This window comes from Indicator indicator, chromosome 6, assembly GCF_027791375.1.
Source record: "Indicator indicator isolate 239-I01 chromosome 6, UM_Iind_1.1, whole genome shotgun sequence".
In the NCBI taxonomy this organism is placed as follows: domain Eukaryota; kingdom Metazoa; phylum Chordata; class Aves; order Piciformes; family Indicatoridae; genus Indicator; species Indicator indicator.
The window spans coordinates 39,365,600-39,390,214 of record NC_072015.1 but is presented as its reverse complement, the minus strand read 5'-3'; the positions used below and the strand labels follow the sequence as shown (position 1 = coordinate 39,390,214).

Here is a 24,615-nt window from a genome sequence, read left to right as displayed (position 1 = left end):
CTTTGTACCTTTTTGGCATCCTTACAAACAACTTCCAGAGACGTAGAGACAATACCAGTTCCCTCTTCTCCAGTGCTTTCAGGCTGTCTACACATCATCTTCAGCTTCATTTTTGAAAATCTGAATGGACTGCTCTTCTCATGCCACTCTCCCACTGTTCCCTTCCCACCCACCCCACTGTCTAAAATATGTCCTGTATCCTCTCTCCCAAAGCAACACAAGGAAGTATTGCGTTGTTGTGCTTCCTTTCCTTCATTGAGGTGAGGGTTTCTGACAATGATGTTGGGCTTGTTCTAGGAGTTATGTGCCAGTAAAACTTGATCCAACCTGCTGCATTCTGAAGCAACTGAGAAAAACAGAGTGATGGCTGCTATAACCTAATCACAAGCAAAAACATGTAGGTGAGCTGTAATCATCAAGGGTTCTACTATCTGATAACATTTACAACAAACAGGAGATTAAAAGACCTAAACCAGAAGCAAATGAGTAAAGCTTTTTTTGTTGTTGCAGTTGTTTTTCTTTTCCTATCTCTTTTTGTGGTTTTATTTTTTTTTCCTTTTTAGTAACTGACAACAAATTTTTCGTTAACTTTAGATAGATACATTTCATCTCCTCCAGAGAATCTATCCTGAACATTTTTCTTCACTGGCTGTCGGGGGCTGAATTTCTGTCTTCTCCTTCAGCACTGGAAGTACTTGAGACCCAACTGATAAAACACCTGGGAAGGACGAGTGCAAGGGCTGGTTCATCAGGTATATGCCAAAGTTGGTCTGGAAAAAAGGTGAAGTATGTATTGAGATGCCACTCATGTTGAAGTGATCAGCTCTATAGAGGATCTCACAACCCAGATATGTTTAGAAAAGCAAGATTGCTTTAAGATTAATATATATATATGTATATATATATAAAATATGTGTATATATATATATAATATGTATGTATATAATATGTATATATATATAAAATATGTGTATATATATAACACATGTATATATGTATATATACATTATATATAAAAACAGGAATATATGTATATATATTATATATATAATATATACACATATATGTGTATATGTATGCATAAAATATGTATATGTATATATATATAAAAATATGTATATATGTGTATATATGTATATGTGTGTGTATATGTATATATATATGTATATAAGATTGAGAACATTTAAAACCAATTAACTAATAATAGCCTGGTCAATACAAACCTAAACACCCATGCTATTCAAGAGGAACACCTTAAGTAAGTGAATAAATATTGTAGTATTTCATCATGAGTTCCACAGTCTCGTATATGCAATTTACACCCCCTTGCAGTCCACTCATTCAATGACTGTTCTGGCTCCTTGACAAATGAATTTAAAGCATATCACCAATAAAAGCTAGGCATCCCAAGAATGCATGTGTGTTCAGACACTGAGGAAAAGTCTTGCATCTTCTACCATGAATGATTCACTTCGTTAACAGAACTTTGTTCTGTCTGGGCTTTGTGAATGAACATTTATTTTAATGAATATTTTGCAGAACACACTCAGAAAATTTGTTCCAGCTACCACTTGTTAGCTGTCATTACTTTTGAAACTCTCCTACATAAATATTAAAAATACTTAGGTATTGCTCCTTGTGATGCTGAGCAGAAAGGTATTTCATTCACTGACCATACAACCCTAGCAGGCACTGAAAACTTGATGTGAGTCTCTGCACTCTTATGTGTGCTCTTGTTCTTAAGCACATGGAACCTTACAATTACAGCTGTGAACAGCCAGGTGTGATCTGGAAATGTCACAACAAGAAACTGATCTGGTTTTGTGGTTTTGTCATAGAATCATAGAATTGTTAGGGTTGGAAGGGACCTCAAGGATCATCTAGTTCCAAACCTGCTGCCATGGGCAGGGACACCTCACACTACATCAGGTTGCTCACAGCCACATCCAGCCTGGCCTTCAAAACCTCCAGGGATGAGGCTTCCACCACCTCCCTGGGTGGTCTCCAACAGTGGAGAATTTAGAAATGTGCTAGAAGCAGAATTGCAATCTCATGATATTTTCCAAATGACTAGATGAGAGTTAATTAAACAGACATGCAAAATAAAGGAATGCTAATGAACATCTTAACCTGATATTTGATTTGTAGAAGTCAGAATGTTCTTCAAACTGAGGACCTCGGAAATCAAATACTAACTTTGTTGAGGATTTTTAGAGTCTTTTATTTGGGTAAGCTGCAGCCAAAATGTACCAGTCACTCTAAAGTGCAAAAGAAATAGATAAGCAAATGAAATTCACTGAAAACAAAGCTGTTTTCTGCTTCTCCATTTCCTGATTATTGCCATTGTTCAGACTGGTGATCCTGAAATTGAGGGAATTACATTTACAGCAAGTTTAAAACAAAGGGAAAAAGAAACAAAGAAACCTGGGTAAAAGAAATTGCAATAAATTAAGAAAAAAAAGGTTAGCTACTTAAGGGAGCATATTTGACAGACTAAATATGAAAACTGTGTTTTCTCCTGTACTTGCACTTGTATAATTAAATAATGAGGTAACACAAAACAGCTTTTAGTCTTTGAAAAATTAGCAAAAGGTAAGGCTGAGACCTACTCCCAAGAGAGAGGCTCATTTATTCAACCACAGCCTCAGACTCTGAGTTGGTTTTTTGTTTGGTTGGGTTTTTTTTGCTACGTCTGCTATTCCTTCATAGCATTCACATATGTCATAGCATTTCACATGTAGGGGGTATGAGTTGGAGCTGCTCACGTCTATTCTATTAATGACACTCCTTGGATAGCTGTGAACAGCTGGTGGACACAGGGCAAATCCTTAGGGTCAGTGTTCCAGAATTTAATGCTCAGGGACCAGCATTAAATATAATCTATTGATATATTATGGTATATTAGGATATTATTATTATAGTATAGTATATTAATATTAATATAATAATAACAACAGGCACTAGTACAGGTTAGAGGCTGCACTACTGGAAAGCAGCTCCACAGAGAAAGACCTTGGAGTGCTGGTGGACAGCAAGATCTCCATGGGACAACAATGTGCTCTTGTGGCCAAGAGAGCCAATGGGATCCTGGGGTGCATCAAGAAAGGTGTGTCCAGCAGGGCTAGGGAAGTTCTTCTACCTCTCTACTCTGCCCTGCTGAGACCACAGCTGCAATCCTGTGTCCAGTTTGGGGCTCCCCAGTTCAAGAGAGACAGAGACCTGCTGGAGAGAATCCAAGGGAGAGCCATGAGGATGCTTAGGGGACTTGAGCATCTCCCCTGTGAAGAGAGACTGAGAGCCCTGGGGCTGTTTAGTCTGGAGAAGAGAAGAGTGAGAGGGGATCTGATCAATGTCTGTTAATATCTGAGGAGTGGGTGTCAAGTGGAGGGGGCCAGGCTCTTTTGGGTGGTGCACAGTGATAAGACAAGGAACAATGGGTTCAAACTTGAACATAGAAGATTTCAGCTCAACAGGAGGAGAAACTTCTTTCCAGTGATGGTGACAGAGCCCTGGAACAGGCTGCCCAGGGGGGTTGTGGAGTCTCCTTCTCTGGAGACTTTCCAAACCCACCTGGATGCATTCCTGTGCAGACTACCCTAAGTGATCCTGCTCTGGCAGGGGGGTTGGACCTGATGATCTCTTGAAGTCCCTTCCAACCTCTAATATACACTGTTAGACTGTGACCACTGCAGCACAGTAAGATCCCAGTTCTCTGTGTTGACTGTGGTGGATCAACCACGATGCTCAAACTGCAAGCTAGTAACTGTTTCATTTAAAATATTCAAGTACATTGTATTATGTTTCCATTCTTCCTTTGATTTGATAACAAGCTGTGCTTTCTCTGTTGGCATAAATGATATTTTTTAGCCTTGTGGTTAATAACCTGGATTTATTACCTATACCCCTGTGCAAAAGCAACAGCTGTCATAATTCTGTTCTTGGAAAAAGTCAGGCAGTCATAAAACAAATATGATAAAAGGAATATTAGTCCATGCTACGCCACTTTTCACACAGGAAGGGATTTTATAACTCATCCATCTAAATTAACTTACTTGATACTTGAGAAATTTTTATTTATATTTACTGTATTCACATCTTCATTTATCTGAAAAAGGAGGCTAAAATAAATCTGCACAGATTCTTCACTGCAAGATTGTTTTTTTTTTCCCCTAAACCACTTAAACCATTTGGAATTATTTAAGAAAAGGAACACATGAGTGCATTTTATCTTTGTGAGTTCTCAAATTCTGTTCTAATGCTGGTCCTTAGTATTTCCCTGCTCTGGTTTGACATTTGAAGTCTCATAGACTGGTTGATACCTAAAGGGTTTTCAAGGTGATGGTATACTGATGGGATGCATATTTTAGCACTGCTTGGAATTGCTGGCCTCTTTCTTTTGTGAATGCTCTTAAGCCCAAAATTTGGTATGATCCAGAAGTGGATTTAGTATCTTTTAATTAAATTTCCTGATTTTTTCCCCATAGTTACAAATATTGACTCAGCAAACACTGGTAATGGGAGCCATGAAAGCTGTGCATCCTACCATTTCTGCTGTTTCAAGAGAAAAAGAAAATGTAGAAATTGTCTCTTCTCACATTTCACTGTTGAAAAATGAGGCTTTCAGACACAGAATTTAAAGCCTGAAGTTATTTCAGTAAATTGCATAATCTCTCTCTGCTGCTGCTACTTTTTTTTCTGATTTCATGGGCATGGTATTCTGCATATAATCTCCCCCAGAACACACCAAGAACTGGGCAGGGAGTGCTGGACTGTGAGTTCTATGGTTTTACCCACTCAGTCTTCTGATAGCAGTAGAGGCTCTTCCCATCACTCTTGAACTTCACAGGGACAAAAATTGCAAAGCTTCTTGATTAGTACAAAGCACAAGGCTTAACTGCTGGAAGAAACAGTTAAAATGTACTTATTCTTGCCAAGAGTGAATCATATGATAGTCATCACTTAAAGGAGGAGGTATAAAATGCTGCCATTCTTGCATGTTGTTTCAAGCACATTTCCTGGATGAAGAGTAATATATGCTGCTTAGATATTCACTGTCAGAGAAATATCCTTGGTGCAATGTCTCCTTTAGTAAGACAGAAACCTGAGGTGCTGTGTCTGACAAAGGCTGAGATGAGATGCCTTCAAGCTACAGCTCCTCAATAATCAGTTAGTTCAGACTAGCACTTGGTAGGGAAAATGCCCTCCTAGCATGTGTAACAAGCACATAATTGACACTGCAGGCTAAAACTTAGCTTTGGATGGGTGAGTTCTGGATTTTGCCCCTGGATGTAGCTCTCAGTTGCCTTCTTCCAATAGATAAATTCACCTACTATCATCTGCTCATTTTATTCATGTAATAATATAACCTTCCTCCCATGCAAAGGTTTGGGAGATGCAGTTATTAAAGCTGAATATATTCTTTTTAACTTAAGGATGTTTTGTTAGCTCTGGGTTCACCAAAACTTATTAACCTTACTGAATAGGAAAGTGGAAGTGTTCACTTTCAATATGTTGATTTTTCATATTGTAAAAAAGGGAAACCTTTAACTTAGTGTCAAAAAAGAACTTTCTCATCTTCTGTTGAAAATATCTGGATGATAGAATATTTTGCTTTGCTCTGCCTTACATAGATGCATTTTCCAGTTCAGCCACTAATGAGAAAAGAGAACCATATTATTTCAGGGGTCAAAAATTACATCAATCACTGCTGCAGCCACTGTTCAGAAGGCAGCTGCTGGATGCATGCAGAGTGCAGGATTTCTTAGCTGACCAATTCCTTAGCTGCCTAGAGCAAAACAATAACATTCCATGTGTGCCAAGAACAACAGCCTCACGTTGGCACCCTTGGATTGGAACAAGCTGCAGAAGACACCTCCTTGACATGCTGGCACCTCTTACTGGGGAAAGATTTTAGCTTATGTATGTGTTTGGGTTTTACTGGTTAAGGGATTGATAACAAAGAGTATCACAACAGCCTCTCTGAGCAATGGTTACTTGGGTTAGGGCTTTGGTTAGGGATTCTACTAGGGCTTTGGTGTAGGGATGCTGCTACGGATATGCTCAGGACTTCCGTTTGCTGCTTCATCTGTTAAGGGCTTCCAGGACTACTTCTGAAAGTGGGACTCTGACTCTGTAATGTTGGGAATTCTACAACGCAGCAATTAAGGACTTGAGGGAGGACCTCTGAGATTGTCTGTTCTCTGCATTTCTGGAATCTTGTTGCTATATGGCAATGGGGTTCCTGCCTTCATTCATCACCCAATGGCCCCTGAAATTGTGGAAGAACAACAAATCACTGTCTGCAAATGTTCCAGATCTCTGGATGAAAATCACTGCACAGTGTGAAGCTGCATTACTATGAAAGTGATGGTAATATGGGAAGTGATTTGCTATCCTTGCTAATGGGTCAGTAACCAATCCAAAGGCACAGCACCCAAGTCTGTGGGGAAAGCTCTCCCAAGTCACAATGAGATACATAAAGGAGGATCAACAGCCCACAGGGAAGAACAAAAGGCTTTTAGTATATGAGGGCATGTGTAAACTCTTGATGTTCTGCTATCCATACATTTATGCTGGGGCAGACTGCTGTTCCCTTTGCTACCTTTATAGCAAGTATCAGCTTCTATCTACCCACAGGGCTTCCACTGTGGTCAGTGTTAAACTGCCTCTGCAAAACACAGAAGACAGGCAAAAATTCACTGTTCTCTCCTTTCTGTCTGTGTGTTTTGCATCAAGTATCCACAAGTGTGAAGCAGTGTGTGGCTATTTTAATGCCATTTGCTTAATGTAGTTATCTAGTCTTTTGTAGTCTCCTGCAGTAACAGAGAGAGCTATGTCACAGGGGAGCTTTTATCCCCCCTTTGCCTTTCAGTCAAAAATTGCAGAAGGAATCCTTAATCAGGGATTGCAAAGGTGTTTCCATTTTATTGCAAACAATCTGATGAAAGGTTTCACAAAAAGTAGCTGGCTAAGGCTTCAGCATCACATTTATCAGGAAACATGCAAATTGCTTATATGGCTAATTACAGTATCAGGTTCTAGCTTTCAGCTGCAATCTCTCTGTGTAAAGCCTCAATCTTTCAACTCAGAGCAGTAGGTTCTCAGAGTCTCAGAATCATAGAATCATAGAATCAGTTAGGGTGGGAAGGGACCACAAGGATCATCTACTTCCAACCCCCCTGCCATGGCCAGGGACACCTCACACTACATCAGGCTGGCCAGAGCCTCATCCAGCCTGGCTGCAAAAACCTCCAGGGATGGGGCCCCAACCACCTCCCTGGAAAACCCATTCCAGGCTCTCACCACTCTCATGGGGAAGAACTTCTTCCTCACGTCCAGTCTGAATCTCCCCACTTCCAGCTTTGTTCCATTTCCCCTAGTCCTGTCACTCCCTGATATCCTAAAAAGTCCCTCCCCAGCTTTCTTGTAGGCCCCCTTCAGATACTGGAAGGTAATAATAAGATCATCTCGGAGCCTTCTCTTCTCCAGACTGAACAGCCCCAACTCTCTCAGTCTGTCCTCATAGGAGAGGTGCTCCAGCCCTCTGCTCATCCAAAAAGGATGGAGAAAAATGTGACCTCAGAAATAAATATTGAACTACCTCTTAGAAGTTTTATTTTGTTTAGCTCATCACTGAAGCTCATCAGCAGTGCTGCCATTTGGGCTACTGGTCTGATAAGATTCAATATATTTTTCCAGATTGGTATTCTTGAAGAAAAAAAACCAAACAAAAAACCCAAACCAAAATGGTAAATATTGACATCTGTCTCTCTTGTTAAGCATTCAGCATTTGCTACCCTTTTGTACATGCCCTTATCTTTAATGTTTCAGAAATGAAGCAACTGCAACAGCCTTTCGAAAATGTCAGTTCACCTCAGAGTGGGAAATCAGCTTAAACTTTACTTTGTCGTGTTTGTGGGTTTGTAGTTTGAATCACATTATTGGCAGCTGGGCACCAGCACTGCTAAATTCCTTCACTGAATCCGTATCTGACAAAGAAAAGAAAAGGAAGCCTGTTAGATGACTCCTCAATAGGAAAGTGCATGCTAGAGACAGTGAGTCACCAAAGGATTAGTTGTGCCATCTAACACAGTCACGTGAACTTGATGGTCTGTCTGTCTCTCTCCCCATTGTGAAAGGTTTGGATCAATGTCCTCTGCTGGCTCTGCCTCAGTACACTGAGGTTGCCATAGTCTTCAGGTGTTACACACTGATAACCAGTTGGTGACCATCACCCCACAGATGATTTGCAAGAAGGAGTTCAGGCAAAACTACCAGTTGAAACTATCTTTTTCAGCTGTCAAGCTGTCCTAGGTTACACCCATCCTTGATTGGGGGCTGAAAAGAACCTAGCTCCCAGGTGGACAAAAGAAACCTGGTCCAGGTGGGCAGAGAGAGAAATTGGTTTTCCCCCTCCCAGAAGGAGGGGTCCCACTGGGTCAAAGGTCTATTCCACTCGCCCTTCCTGTCCAGCAAGCCTGTTTAAGGAGAGACTTATTTTTGGTTTGGTTTGGTTTTTTGGTTTGTTTGGTTTTTTGTTTGGTTTGGGTTTTTTTGTTTAGCTCTTTCTCTTTCCCCCTGCCTTGCCTGGTGGACAAGTCCCTGCTGTTCCTGCTTCCTGAGCTACCACCTGGCTTGCCTCCATGATGCACCTGCACTTTCCAAAGAACTGAATCCATATGCATCAAGGGAATCCAATGCCAGCTGGGCCTGGTTTTGTATATTTCTTCTATTTATCCTTTTCCTTATACCTTTGTAACCTTCCCTGTTACTCAAACGATATATCTATTTTGTTAAAAAAAAATTACCTTTTTTACTTCCAAACCAATTCCAGACCACTTCTTACATGATCGATCTTTTCCTTTCTCCTGCCTAATTTGCTTTTACCCTACTGGGAAAAAGGAGAGGTGGAGGAGATCTAAATCTGTTTCTTTTGGGCTTTTGGACTCCAGGAAAAGCTTCAAACCGTCACACAAGCTAACCCAGAGGACTTGGCCCTGTGCAGAGCAGGTCATACTCACAAGACCCTATGTGCCAGCAGTGCTGAAGGCTGGGAAATCCAAAGCCAGCTGAATGATCTCCTCTTTGGGGCATGAGGGAAGCAGAGCACTGCCCTGCTGTGGATAGCACTGCCATGCCTTGCAGCACCTCACCTTGCCATGTGTCCTATGCCTGGCACCAGGTTGTTCTCCAGAGGCTGGATTTCTCTCTTAAGTTCAGTTTAAATGAGTCACTTGGTTCTAGGAGTGCTTGTAACAAAAAAAAAACAAAAACAAAACAAAAAAAACCAAACACAAAACAAACAACCACAAAAAAACCACAACTTTGCATTGCTGAGTTAATCAGAAGGAATGAGAAGCTCATCTTTTCTGCAGGAAAGATGCAAAAGATGCTGTGCTTCATCTTAGAATCTGTGTATCAGGTAAGGTTTTGTTGCTGTTTGAGAAGGTCTTGGAATTGAGACTGCTTTCCCTCTACAGACAACACAAATCATAACCAAGGAAAACCACGTGGGTAGAGAAAGTCATCTGCATACTGCACCTCATGAAGCAGCTGGGCAGCATCCTCACCCAGACTACCAGAATGTGATCCAAGGTGTCCCAGATGTTCCAGCTGTGGCTTACCATTACCCGGAAAGGGCTCTTGTCCTCAGTCTACTCACCATGGCCAGCAACTGATCTCATGAAGGCTTGTGTGCTGTGGTGATCTGGAAGCCAGAACCTGCTGTGCAACCCTAAGCCTTCTCAAGTCAGGGAAACTGTGCCTAGACAGCTGGCCCTTGCTTGCTCACTTCTACCCTGTCTCACAGTGCAGCAGGTGGCTGGCTTCATGATAGCTATTCCCCAAGGATAACATTAATTGAAAATATAGCCCTTTGTTTGCTTCATGACTCAGTGAGACAAACCTCTTTTTTTTCTTCACCCCTTCAAGAATGTGTTATTTGTAACTTATTTGAGCATTGATCAGGTGAATGATTTTCACCCTATTGATTATTGCTCTGTCCCAGTGCTTTGCCCAACCTCCTGTGTTTGGCTGGTATTGGTGACTGCCTAATGAACTTTTACAGCAGAAGCTTAATGAACAGGAAGCAATGAATTTAGATAAAGGACTTTCAGCTAAAGAAATACTCATGAGCAGATTTGTGAAGCTTCTGGGATGCTGAACCATCTAGCCATCATCTGAGCAATGCAGGCTTAGGAAGCAAGACTCCAAATGAACACCTGTTATTCTCCAGTCACTTTCTTCATCTACTATTCTCCACACTGACTATATTAACATTTACTCTGTTTTTTTCCTGATAAGTAGTTTCTCAAGAACAAAGTTTAGTCTAACTGTATCATTTCAAACACTTTCCAATTTTTCCACGGATTTTTCTTCTCGAATGACCGAGACCAGAACAAACACATTGTAAACCAGTACCTACTGAATAAAACTACCCACAGTAAAAAGAATGCATATTCATAGTAAATTTCTGAATACAAACCATGTGGAGTGCTTTATGAAAATAAACAATGTCATATCTGGGTTGTAAGTGCATCCTTCTTTTACTGAAAAAAATGGTAGCAACTAGCATGACAACTTAATCATGAATTACAGATTTTTTACTATGCATGCACATTTTACTATGCATGCAATAAAGTCACTCCATCTTTGTGTGCAGCTATTGTGGAGCACTGTACTGACCTTTCTACCTCTGGCAGCAGAGAGAGAATGCAGAATTTCTTTGTTTCGTTCCCCAGACTGTTGATCAATGCAGATGATTTGACATCTGCTACAGGGACCCACGACCTGAAATGTTAAAGAAGGGTGACAGCTGTGTATCAAAGTAGTACAACACAGAACAATGCAATCTTCCGATCACCACAATATCTTAAACACACATATTTCACATGGCTTTCCTGTGTTCTTTCATGCTTTCATGATGTAAGAGGCCAGGCCTGTTCACTTCATGTGGTAGGTGTATTTTCAAAGGGTCTATTTGTAAAGATTTCAATGAATGTTTAATTAGCTTTTTAATCTTCCTTTCTAAGGAAAACTTTCCCAGAAACAGAATCTGAGAAACACCAAACATTTGCATATTTGTATTTCCTTATGGCTTCACTTCATTTATGGGCTGGCAAGGCTGCTTGCCCAAAGGACAACTGAGTGAAAACCTGAGCCAGCACCTTAGGATTTAACCCAGAGAGGATTTTCATGGGCTTGTTTTATATTGTTTTGGTGGAGCTGAAGTACACAATATCTGTCTTCTATGCATGGCACCTCTAGGTAATCAGAATACAAAATATGATTTTTTCACAAGTTTACATAATGAGAAGGAATAATGAGATCCTCTGGTGTAACATTATATCTAATACAGAGTGTGGATCTTGAAGTCAATTTTTGTTTGAACTAGGATGTGGTTTTAGGGAAGAAAAAAAACCAACCCTGCAACACATTTCTTCATAAAGCATTAAAATTAATGAGATCTATTGCAGTTTCACTTAATATTGCATCCCAGGGTGGTGCATTATAGAAACTAACTGTGTCTACAGTATCCCAATATACACAATCTACTTTTGTAAAAGGTGTCATAAATTTCAAATAGGGCAAATAATTTAACCTGACACTCCAAACATTTTTATGTGCTGATTTGAAGTGCTGTCTCTAGGTTTTGAGACACATCCAGAAGTAGTTGTATAACTCTTCAGTGTAACCATCAAAACCAGGTATTTGGCTCAGCTTTTCCAGATGATTTAATATTTTATTAAAAGAACAAGAAAACAAAACAGAGAAGGAAATATTTTTTCCCCCTGATTTGCTTTGTTCAACTGGCATCAATCACCATTAACATAAATTCTGCTGTTACTACTTTAGTATCTGATTAAGGACCTAGCAGAGACTGGAAAAGACAATGCAAGTTGTATCATAGAATCAACCAGGTTGGAAGAGACCTCCAAGATCATCCAGTCCAACCTATCACCCAGCCCTATCCAATCAACTAGACCATGGCACTAAGTGTCTCATCCAGGCTTCTCTTGAACATCTCCAGGGAGGGTGACTCCACCACCTCCCTGGGCAGCACATTCCAATGGACAACCTCTCTCTCTCTGTGAAGAACTTCCTCCTAACATCCAGCCTATACCTCCCCTGGCACAACTTCAGACTGTGTCCTCTTGTTCTGCTGCTGGTTTGCCTGGGAGAAGAGCCCAACCCCCACCTGGCTCCAACCTCCCTTCAGGTAGTTGTAGACAGCAATGAAGTCAGCCCTGAGCCTCCTCTTCTCCAGGCTAAACACCCCCAGCTCCCTCAGCCTCTCCTCATAAGCCTTTCAATTGCAGAAACAGGAAGGCCTTTTTTTGTTTAGTAATTTTCCAGCATCTTCCTCAACAGGATCCTGAGCTGAATTCCCCAGTGCAACTCCAACCTCCAACAAGCTGTACACCAATTATTTTGTTCTTTGTGTTCCTAATTTTCTGACTAAAGAAATTTCCTTTCAATTTTCTGTCACTCATATTACAGCTTACTGGTCAAACCACACATAGAAAGAGCACAGATATGGAGTGTTCTCCACCCTTACTGAAAAAAAAAATGACTTGTCAATTTCTATACGGTATGCTGACTAGAAAGAAATAGGAGTGATACCTATCACAGCTTCTAGATCTGACCTCAGAACTTCTATTATTCACACGTTCATCACCATTCCTAAGAAAACAAAGAATAAGTCACTCTCTCACCCTAGGCAGTGCATTTTCATATACAGATTTCATGTTTAATGACCAGACAAATCCAATAGGTCATGTAATACATGTATGGATCATTCCCTTAGCTATCCATCCTGGATAGCTTCTTCCTGGATCCTTTGTTGAAACTTTTTTCAAAAGAATGTAAAGTCTGACTCCTCTGTCTCAATCCTTATGGTACAAAGCACATTATGTTGGGAGATATAATGCAAAGCACAACATATGAAAAAAACCTTACCAGGCTAGATTTAGAAGCATGTATTAAATGGAGATGAAGACAGGATATATGCAACAGAATGCTGCAGATATTGATCATTCCCTTGTCTTCCTATCTTTGGGCAATTAGTTGCTTGAACTGCAGCTATACAAGGTTGCATTAAACAGGGATGAAAACAAGATATATGCAACAGAATGCTGCAGACAGTGATCATTCCCTTGTCTTCATCTCTTTGGGCAATCAGTTGCTTGATCTGCAGCTATACAAGGTTGCATTTTGGACTATTATGCTTAACAGCAACCAGTATTCTCTTGTGACATGCTGGCTAAATATTTGCTGCAAACTCTGCCTCTAAGCAGTGATTATTATTATTCCCCTCAGCTGGATAGAGGTGGGAAATTTTATGAATTACCACATTTTAAAGAAATTGTGTCAAAACCTCTGTGATGGTTTTAAGACTCTCTTTAATTTCTCTTCTCACAAAGTTCGAGCAGAGAAAGAATGTAAATAAATCACTATTGGGTGTAAGAAAGCAAAATAATGATTGTTCTAAACAGTTCCATTGGAGAGAGATAAATGTTTAAGAGTCAATACTCAAAACATAAGTCACTCAGTCTCAGCTTGCTCGCTTTCTTTCTTCTTCTTCTCTCTCCTGGCTGAAGATAAAACACTGACCTTGGCAAGCTAAGTTTAACAGCCTCTCTGCTTCTTGACTCTCTGCCTTCTGTGAGGGAGGGTCTGGGGGGAGCCCTTCTGGCTGAGGGGAGGCCCCTTGGGGTCCTTAGGGGGAAGCCAGGGGGCTTGGTTGTGTTTTTCTGTTGATTATATGTATTTGAAAATGTTGTGAATAGTGTCTATTTGTACATATTCATTGCATTTCATCATAGATTGTAGATTTGCTTGTAAATACAGCTTTCATTTGCTTCCAGACTGAGCTAGCCTGCTTATTGTCAGTGTGGAAGGGGGATTTCAGCTCTCACACTGTTACCACCTCTCAGTTATATTGAAGCATCTTTGCCACAGGGCATCTGCACAAACCTACTGCTCCAGTCAAAGCCTTGCAAAAATTGCTCTGTCTCCAGCAGTCAAAATACTTTTTGATAGAGTGGGACTAGGACAAAGGTTGTACCTGGAATCGCAGAGCACCTATTGAAATCTCAGCCCACTCTTCTTCTTCAAAGGACTGTGGTGCACTGACGACAATGTTGGCACGGAAACGTCGTAGTAATTCCTCCATTTCCAATGGCTCCTCCAGTCTGTCTCACAGAGTTGGCAGAGAAAAAGGAAAAAAAAATGCTTATGAATAGTTCTTCACTAGATGTTTGGTCTAGTGGCTAATGTCATTCAGCAAATGTTTCTACAGAATAACTTGGGTCGAGTTTTATTGCAAAGGCTATGAAAATGGCACGAGGTATTTAACTATAACTAATCTGAAAGCATTCTATGAAGTTATGACCAAGTGGGTAGATGAGGGCAGAGCAGTGCATGTCATATATCTTGACTTCAGTAAAGCTTTTGATACTATCTCCCATAACATCCTCATAGAAAAGCTCAGGAGATGTGGCACAGATGGCTGTCAGTGAGGTGGATTGCAAACTGGCTCCACAACAGAGTTCAGAGGGACATCATCAGTGGCACAGAGTCACCTTGGAGGCCTGTGGCAAGTGGTGTCCCCAGGGATGGGTGCTGGGTCTAGTTTTGTTCAATATCTTTATCAATGACCTGGCTGAGGGGATTGAGAGTACCCTCAGCAAGTTCTGATGATACAAAACTGGAGGGGTTGGCTGACACCTGTCAGGCTGTGCAGCATCCAACGTGACCTGGACAGGCTGAGAGCTGGGTGCAGGCAAACCTCATGGAGTTTAATAAGGACAAGTGCAGGGTCCTGCATCTGGGGAGAAACAACAACAGGCACCAGGACAGGTTAGAGGCTGCTCTGCTAGAGAACAGCTCCATGGAGGAAGTCCTAATGAACAGCAAGTTCTGCATGGGACAGCAATGTGTCCTTGTGGCCAAGAGGCCCAATGGTATCCTGGGATGTATCAAGAAAATTGAGTCCAGCAGGTCAGGGAGGTTCTTCTCCCCCTCTACTCTGCCCTGGTGGGACCACACCTGGAGTATTGTGTCCAGTTTTGGGCTCCCCAGTTCAAGAGAGACAGAGACCTGCTGGAGAGAATCCAACAGAGAGCCACGGGCATGATTAGGGGACTTGAGCATCTCCCCTGTGAAGAGAGACTGAGGGCCCTGGGGCTGTTTAGTCTGGAGAAGACTGAGAGGGGATCTGATCAATGTCTATCAATATCTGAGGGGTGGGTGTCAAGTGGAGGGGGCCAGGCTCTTTTTGGTGGTTAACAGTGATAAGACAAGGAACATTGGGTTCATAGTTGAACATAGATTTCAGGTCAACATGAGGAGAAACTTCTTTCCAGTGAGGGTGACAGAGCACTGGGACAGGCTGCTCAGGGGCGTTGTGGAGTCTCCTTCTGTGGACACATTCAAAACCCACCTGGATGCATTCCTGTGTGAACTATCCTAGGTGATCCTGCTTTGGCAGGGGGGTTGGACTTAATGATCTGTGGAGGTCCCTTCCAACCTCCAACATTCTGAGATTCTGTGGTTCTGCTCAGGCTCAATTCCAAAAGTTACCTTACCTCTCCTGCACCTATCCCCAGCCCTCATAACTGCTTTTGTTACTTGTCAGCATGTATCTGAGTAAGTGGTCATTACTTCCCCTTCCTCAAAATATGCATTGGTTGGATGCAGTGCCAGGCACCTCCATCCTGCAAATCTGAAAAAGGATCTGTTTTGAAAATCAATGTGATTTGCCAACATCAGCAGGAGCTACCTTGGATTTCTCACAGTAGGACCTGCAATGCAGAACACATCACATACATTTCACAGGCAAACTTCAAAATTAGTATTTGCATCTTCAGGGTCATGTTTTTAACAAGAACATTTGAACATGGAGCCAGGGCCCTAGGGCCTGTCATGGAAGTGACCTACAAGGGCAAGAGAGGAGGGACAGATGTTTCCATCCACATGTATCTCTCCAACAGTATGTTACATTCTATTTCTTAATTAAGTTGCTGTTTCTGGTTTAGATCACCTCTCAAGAGCCAAGTGGAAACTGGAAAATTAATTTTTACATATGAAAGATAAAAATGAAAAGAAATGATAAAAAACCTCATTAAAGATTGGAATTTCTATGGAATTTAGCAGGTTTCCATTAAAGAAAAATAAACCCACAAGCCAAGAGTCTAAATAACACTTTCTAGAAAGAAAAAGGAAGAAATATGGGGCTGTGGGATGCCCAGGTATGATGGGGACAACAAGGGCAGTGTAGTGTTCAAGAAACAACTTTCTGTTGTCAGTGTATGAAAATGTAGTTGGCAATGGGTTCCCTATCTTTGAACCTTGGGCTGGCTCATTGTTCCATTTGCTGCTTCTGTTCAAGTAAAGCCAAATTCAAATAAGAAATGAAATTATTCCAGTTCTGCAAGTAGTTAAAATATATTTCTGTTGGGGATTTTTGCTCTTAATCCTTCCCATAAGAAAGAAACAGTAGCAAGTAGAAAGATTTTGTATTTTCACCTGCCAGATTATTTAAAATGAAAAAAATCCCATTGTCCTTGTTCTTCCCACAAGCAGAAGTTGACTGGTCCCCAATAATCTCTTGCCACTAAATAATTTGACTAGAAGTTTGATTCACAGAATCACAGAATGGTAGGGGTTGGAAGCAACCTCCAGAGATCATCTAGTCCAACCCTCCTGTCATAGCAGGGCCACCTAGATCAGATTGCACAGGAACGTGTTCAGGTGGTTTTGAAAGTCTCCACAGAGGAAGACTTCACAACCTCTCTGGGCAGCCTGGTCCTGTGTTCCAGCATCCTCAAAGGAGTTCTTTCCTTACAGTGTCTTAGAATGTTTTGCATTGGACTGTCAGGAAGCTTATATGTTCAGGCATTAAATTCAAAATTTCAGAAGTCATACAGGAATGAGTAATTACAGCAGTTTAATACCTATATATTCATCAAATATTGGAAAATAACTATCTCTAGATTTCCAGCTAAAACACTTATATTGGCATCTTATGGCAAGATTCTGAAATCGAAGACTGCTGAGAAACTTTTGGATGTTACCTTGCAGAAATGTGTTCTTTCAGCTGCAGGATGCTTGCTACATTTATCAGGAGGTATTGTGCTTCATTCACAAAAGAGAGTGAGATGTTTGTAGCAGATGCTGGACCTACAAAACCAAATCCAACATTCTAAAATTATCATTAAACACCAGGAAGACTGTACTAGTAATTTCCCCATATCTTTACTTTAACCTCTGATTCATTTTCATTAAAGAATGATTGGTTCAACTCCAGACTCTAAGGAAAGCTTCCAAGAATCCTCTGAAACTTGTAAATGTTAATGATACAACACATTAGGGCAATGAAGCTCATGAGGGGTCTGGAGCACAGCTCTATGAGGAGAGGCTGAGGGAGCTGGGGTTGTTTAGCCTGGAGAAGAGGAGGCTCAGGGCTGACCTCATTGCTGTCTACAACTACCTGAAGGGAGGTTGTAGCCACATGGGGGTTGGTCTCTTCTCCCAGGCAACCACCACCAGAAGGAGGGGACACAGTCTGAAGTTGTGCCAGGGGAGGTATAGGCTGGAGATTAAGAGGAAGTTCTTCACATAGAGAGAGATTGCCCATTGGAATGGTCTGCCCAGGGAAGTGGTGGAGTCTCTGTCCCTGGAGATGTTCAAGAGAAGCCTGGATGAGGCACTTAGTGCCATGGTCTGGTTGATTGGATAGGGCTGGGTGATAGGTTGGACTGGATGATCTTGGAGATCTCTTCCAACCTGGCTGATTCTATGATTTAGTAACTGAGATAGAGCTGAGATTTTAATAGATTTGTAAAACAATTTACAAGAGCACTATCAATGGATTCCCAATGCTCTCTTGATTTGATCCTTTTTGCCACAAAATTCAGTCTAAGAATAAAGTCTTTGTTTAGAGATGTTCATGATCGTTGTTCAAAATGACCGTTGAGTTTCCAGACAAAATCATGGTCATGATGCAAAAAAAAAAAAAAACAACCCAAAACCCCTAAAACCCCAAAAATAAACCCAAAACCAAACCCAAAACATCCCTATCTGGTGTATCTGCATATTATCACAAAATTTAAGAAGCAGAAGGGCAGCAGAAACACACTTTGGGTATAAACGTACCCTGTGAAGTCTACTAGATCAATACAGACTAACTCTTTCCCCCTTTCTTAGGATGGTTATATACTTGGTATGAAGTCCATGTGTCTGATGTTTACTAAGTGAGAAATCACAAATATTTTTAAGAGTGACAACACACCTTTTGTATTTTCCTGACAGGACACGCTCTTCATGGCTGAACACTGTCGTATTAAGCGACAGGGGCGACCAAGGAACGTAGAGAACCAGCCTGCAAGCCTTTCTCCACAGTCATATGTTTTTACCCTGTGATGAGAAAAAGTGGGACTTCATAAAATGTGATTGCCCAGCATCCCAGGTTACACCCATCCTTGATGAGGGCTGGAAACAACCCCAGCCCCAAGGTGGACCAAAGAAACCTGATCCAGGTGGGCAGAGAGAGAGATTTGGTTTTCCTCCTCCTAGGAGGAGGGGTCCACTGGGTCAAAGGTGTATTCCATTCCCCCTTGCTGTCCAGCAAGCCTGTTTAAGTAGGACACCTCTTAGCTCTGTCTCTTTTCCCTGCCTCACCTACTTGAGAGAGGTCATCTGCTGCTGCTGCTTCCTGCACACACCACATGGCCTGGGCCTTTCCTTTCCGTGCTGCATCCACACTATCTAAAGAACTGAATCCATTTGCATCAAGGGAATCCAATGCCAGCTGGGACTGGTTTTGTATATTTTTTCTATTTTTCCTTTACCTTTGTAACCTTCCCTGTTACTGCTATATACATATAACCCCCAGGGGGGTTGTGGAGTCTCCTTCTCTGGAGACTTTCCAAAGCCACCTGGATGCATTCCTGCGCAGACTACCCTAAGTGATCCTGCTGTGGCAGGGGGGTTGGACCCAATGATCTCTTGAGGTCCCTTCCAACCTCTGATATACTGTGATATTTTGTTAAAAAATTACCTTTTTTACTTCCAAACCGATTCCAGACCGCTATCTTTCATGATCTTACCTCTCCTTTCTCCTGCCTAATTTACTTTACCTTACTGGGAAAAGGGAGAGAGGGAAGGAATCTAAATCTGTTTCCATCTGGGCTTTTGGACTCCGAGTAAAGCTCAAACCAGCACAGCCAAACATTAATTTGCAAAACAGAAGACAAAATTAGGATGTTTATTCTTTCAGTACAAAATACAGAATCCATTGGTCTGATGACTGTCTGCTGCAAAGTTCTACCTAATTTTATGTCCCCGTTACAGAATCACAGAATCACAGAATCAATAAGGTTGGAAAAGACCTCAAGGATCATCCAAGTCCAACCTGTCACCCAAGACCTCATGACTACTAAACCATGGCACCAAGTGCCAAGTCCAATCCCCTCTTGAACACCTCCAGGGATGGTGACTCCACCACCTCCCTGGGCAGCACATTCCAAGGGCTAACAACTCTCTCCGTGAAGAACTTTCTCCTCACCTCTAGCCTAAACCTCCCCTGGTGCAGCTTGACACTGTCCTCAGCTTTACTCTGTTACTCTTGAAATTAACATTCACAAGGTCTAGTTTTATACAGAAAATTACTGTGAAATAAAGGATTTAATAATCATCAGACACTGAGTCTGAAGTACAATAACTGTTAGCACAGACTACAATATTACAATAGAGTATTATTAAAAAGTCCCTCTCTGGTCTGTGCTTTTTACTAAAACAAGGAGAAATCACCTGGGTTGAATTAAAGATTGGACCATGGTGACACGCTCTATGTAATTTTTAATGAGCCCATCAGGTATAATGATTTTAATCCCCCAATTCAATTCATATTAGTAGAGATATTCCATGTTAAAACATGGGACAAGTATCACAGCCCACACGTCTCTCTATCTGAAGATGATTTCCATTGCTAGCAAATTGTTCAGCAAGTTATGCAAGGATGAAAATAGATTTGCCTTCTTTAGCTGAATGAAATGTCTCCTGGGACGACTTTGAGATCACCTCTCTCAGTTCAAGTAAAGCACAGATCAGACCACTAGGAAGAGATCCTATTTGCCCTTAGATTCCTCAGCCCTGAATAATCTTAATGTCAATCCTTTGAAAACTAGGCATCTAGTTCAAGTTAGTTGCCTGGGTTCCCCTCAAAGATATTGGAAACAGGTAAATAGTTCCCATCCTATAGATGGGACCTCAGGATGGGATGACTCTCACTCTCTTTATTTGTTTAACTCTCTTTATTGACTACAAAAAGAGATTTGACTGACACCTAACTTTAAAATGGCATAAACAGGTAGGAGTAGTGTAAGTTGTCATGTTGTTCTACATGGGATTCCTGTAACAAGGAAAGTGAAGTAGCAGTGTGTGATGGTTTTAAGCTTTCAGCCTTAGCTAGCCTGGTTATTGTTGGTGTGGGAGGGGGATTTCAGCTCTCACACTGTAACACGTTGCTGCTATTCTCATCTTGTTGTCCTACCCAGCCAATGAAGCTGCTCTGCATGGAAGCCATCAGCTCTGTGAGACAAGAAAACAGCTCCACACAGCAAAAGATGCTAAGCCCTGGTATTGAGACAGGAAGTAGCTTGGCTTTAGGAAATGCTTTGTAGGTTATACAAAGTTATACAAGTAGCAAGCCAGGACAAGTGAAATCACTGAGATTTTATAATCCTTCAGGGATCAGGTATCACTTCAATGCTTCTGAGTTTTGACTGTAGTGCAGATCCATGCCTCTTTCTCCATTCTGAGACAGGACAGAGTCCACTACAGCTGCAGCTAGACAGTGGTGTCCTAGAACTCAGATGCAACTGGTACTTTCAGATGCAGGCACTCTGGCAAGAAGGAGGGCAAAAGGTGAGCCTCCACTGGAGATTTCATAGTCTGACCTGAATGGTTCTTGTGCCCTTGCTGGTGTTAGGGAGAAGGCATGGTAACAGTACAGGTGAAACAAATTTGTCAAATACTTTTTCCCATCCAAACAGAGGTGCTAGGGGTATTTAAATTCTCTCTTGAGCCAATTGCCTCTAGCAGGCTGCTGGGGCTTAATACCATATGTCAGGAACAACAGTTTACCCTCTTTTTTGTTTGCTTACTAATTTGAGTCACAGTGGCTGCTAGAGACGCACAGCATTCTTGGTGATTCATCAGATGTCACTATGCAGTTCTTGTACTCCAAGAGTCCTGTGTTCTCAAGTTGCTTTCCCTTATCTTCAGACCATTTTCTGAGCAAATACCGTCATCTCTTTAAGGTCTTATTCAAAGTCCTTCTGTTGAAGCTCAATTACACTGATTTTCTGCTCGTGTTTATTTCAGTGGAACATTACTTTACATCTGTCAGCATTACATTTCATTTGGCACATTAGGTAGGCAATTTATAAAGAAGGGCCTAGCTCTCATGGATTTTGTTTGCTTTTTGCCTGGAGTTCCTCACTCAGCATCCTATTATGCTATTGAGCTTCAGTGTGATACAGTTGGTTCCCCTAGCTAGGTAATTTATAGAACAAGAAACAAGCACAGCTGAAGTCTGAATCTTGATCCCAAGGGACATAATACATACATTTATGCACAACAGGATCAGTTCACCTTGTTTTTAACTACACCTTTGTCTTCTACCATGGATATCCTTCCCTTGGTCTCTTTATCCTGTCAAAAAGAAGGCCATGACCCTTCCTATTTCAGCAGGGCACTAACCTTAGACTCTTCTACAACATCAGTAACCTTAACATCACTTGAATCTGTCCACTGCTAGAGATTACACTAGAAAGCCACATGCTGATGGACAGCCCCTGCTGAAATGAAGGTGGGCACTGATGAATTGCTTCACAGGGGGAACCTGGTCTCATTAAACCTCTGTGGTCACAGTGAAATTAAAATTCCTCATGTGACTGCTTGTGGATTCCACATCACATGCTTTTCTCAGCTACCTCAGTGCAAATTCAGAGCAAACATCTAAGCCAACAGTAAGACAGCAAAATTATTAAGTGGGAAATGCCTTCAGCTGGATTTTCTGTTGGATAAAAGCCTTTTAAGAAAGACTTCTTATCCAACTGCTTACCTCAGAAAATTTGCAGAAAAGACCCCAGACCACAAATCACCTCCTGTCCTACTGCAATGCACTAGTTTCCTCCAACTTCCTGATTTTGACCCTGGAGGCTCTCCTGCTGAAGTGCAGCACTGTTGGATCCCAGCTGTCTGGGAGCCTCATCAACCTTGTCCACTCCTTCTGTCTTACTTCCTGCCTTTTTTATTTGCTAATCACAAGTCCACTCTGTGCAATTTGTCTTCTGTCTTCCTTTTCATTCCTTCTCAGAACTCTAAGTAGCTTGCCATGAAAATTTCCTGTTTCATACATTCAAAAAGACAATCAGAAAGAGAAGATACAACAAATAGCATGGCAGCCAGAATATGCACACAGAAAGATAACTTGTGTTATTTTACAGCCTGTAGTAGATGGGCTAACCATGGGGAGGCTAAGGATGAGTCAACACTAAGGGAAGTGGGACAGATGGTTAAAACAAATGACTGTTGAGTGAATTCCACCATCTAAGGAAAATACAGTCCTGAGAAAAAGATCCTCTTTACTATATGAGTATCTAGTAGAAAGGAAAATAATTTCCCACATGTCTCTACAGGGCAAATGGCCAGGTCTTCTAATTATTTGTTTATGTGCTACCCTTAGAATCACAAAAAATGGTTTGGGTTGGAAAGGGCCTTTGAAGACCATCTAGTCCAACTCCCCTGAAGGGAGCAAGGGCATTTGCAACTACAGCAGGTTGCTCGGAACCTCTAACAACCTGACCTGGAATGTTTCCAGGGATGGGGCAACCTGTGCCAGTGTTTCACCACCCTCAGTGTAAAAACTTTCTTCCTCATATCTAGTCTAAATCTCCCCTTTTTCAGTTTAATATTCCTTTTGATTCATATTTTTTTCTGCTAGGACTTTCATTTCCTATACTAAAAATTAGGCTTACTGAAACTTTTCAGCACAGCATAAGAGAAAGATTTCTTGAACGATGTGTGGTGCCCCTCAGTGTTACAGAGGAGCAACTGTAGATGGTGATAAAGAATGAGTATACCTTGGTTAGAAGAAGAATCTTTTAGGAGGACTTACCAAGAAACTCAGTGGAAAGGAACTTAGCAGAGAATGCAAATGTACCTTAGGAAGGCACTGGATACACGGCAACTGGGAAAACTTAACGAGACTGGGGAGTACTTAGAAAATATGGTAGAGAAACACTTTCACTGATAGGAAGTTAATTTGTTCACAATGTCATATTTAATGGAAGTGGTGTGTCTCTTGGTTAGAGTCAATGTTATTTCACATACTGACCTGCAATCGAGAAAGGGAGCCAGGAGACCTGCATGGTTAAGTAGGAAACTTACTTAAGTAAGCAAACTCAAGTGGAAGAATAGAGTCTACAGATGATGGAAGGAGGGGCTGGCCACTTGGGAGGAGTATAAAACTGTTGTCAGAGGATGTAGGGAGGCAACTAGGAAAGCTAAGGCCTCCTAGGAATTCAACCTTGCAAGGGAGGTCAAGGACAACAGGAAGGATTTCTTCAAATATATTGCAGGAAAAATTAACACTAGAGGCAATGTAGTCCCAGTGCTGAATGAGGTGGGTGCCTGGGTGACAGAGGATACAAAGAAGGCAGAGTTGCTAAATGCCTTCTTCATCTCCATCTATACTGCTGGAGACTGTCCTCAGGAGTCCCAGACCCCTGAGGCCCCAGAGGAAGACATGACAAAGGAGGAGTTTTCCTGGGTTGGTGAGGACTGGGCTAGGGAACAGTTAAGTCATCTGGACATCCATAAATCCATGGGTCCTGGTGACATGCACACATAGGTGCTGAGGGAGCTGGCAGAGATCATTGCCAGGCCACTCTCCACCATCTTGGGTAAGTCATGGTGGACAGGAGAGGTGCCTGGGGACTGGAGAAAGGGAAATGTCACTCCTGTCTTCAAAAGGGTAAGGAGGAGGACCAAGGTAATTATAGACTGGTCAGCTTCATCTCCATCCACCCAGGTAACTCTAGACTGGTCAGCATCACCTCCATCCCTGGAAAGGTAATGGAGCAACTTATCCTTGGTGCTGTCCTTAGGCATACCAAGGACAAGAGGGTGATTAGGAGCAGTCCACATGGTTTTACCAAGGGGAAGTCATGTCTGACCAACCTGATAGCCTTTTATGAGGACATAACCAGGTGGATAGGTGATGGCAGAGCAGTGGATGTGGCTTGACTTCAGTAAAGCATTTGACACTGTCTCCCACAGCATCCTTGCAGCTAATCTGGGGCAGTGTGGTCTGGATGATCAGGTAGTGAAGTGGATGTGAACTGGTTGAAGAAGGGAAGTCAGAGAGTTGTGGTCAATGGGACAGAGTCTAGATGGAGGCCTTGTATCTAGTGGAGTCCCTCAGGGGTCAGTACTGGGACCAGTGCTGTTCAGTATATTAATCAGCCACCTGGATGAGGGCACAGAGTGCATTGTCAGCAGGTTTGCTGATGACACCAGACTGGGTGGAGTGGCTGACACACCAGA

The 24,615-nt window shown here is 41.8% G+C and overlaps 1 protein-coding gene across 1 annotated transcript in view; it reads right to left on the bottom strand.

The window, feature by feature from the left end:
• Positions 1-623: 623 nt before the first annotated feature.
• The window catches only part of MOCOS (molybdenum cofactor sulfurase), a 238,669-nt gene continuing 214,677 nt past the window's right edge, over positions 624-24,615 (bottom strand). The window contains exons 11-15 of the mRNA XM_054381619.1: positions 18,293-18,417; positions 17,076-17,181; positions 14,066-14,192; positions 10,684-10,788; positions 624-770 (exon numbers count right to left, since the gene is read on the bottom strand). Of these exons, the coding sequence (XP_054237594.1) occupies positions 624-770; positions 10,684-10,788; positions 14,066-14,192; positions 17,076-17,181; positions 18,293-18,417 (610 nt within the window). The remainder of the gene's footprint in view (positions 771-10,683; positions 10,789-14,065; positions 14,193-17,075; positions 17,182-18,292; positions 18,418-24,615) is intronic.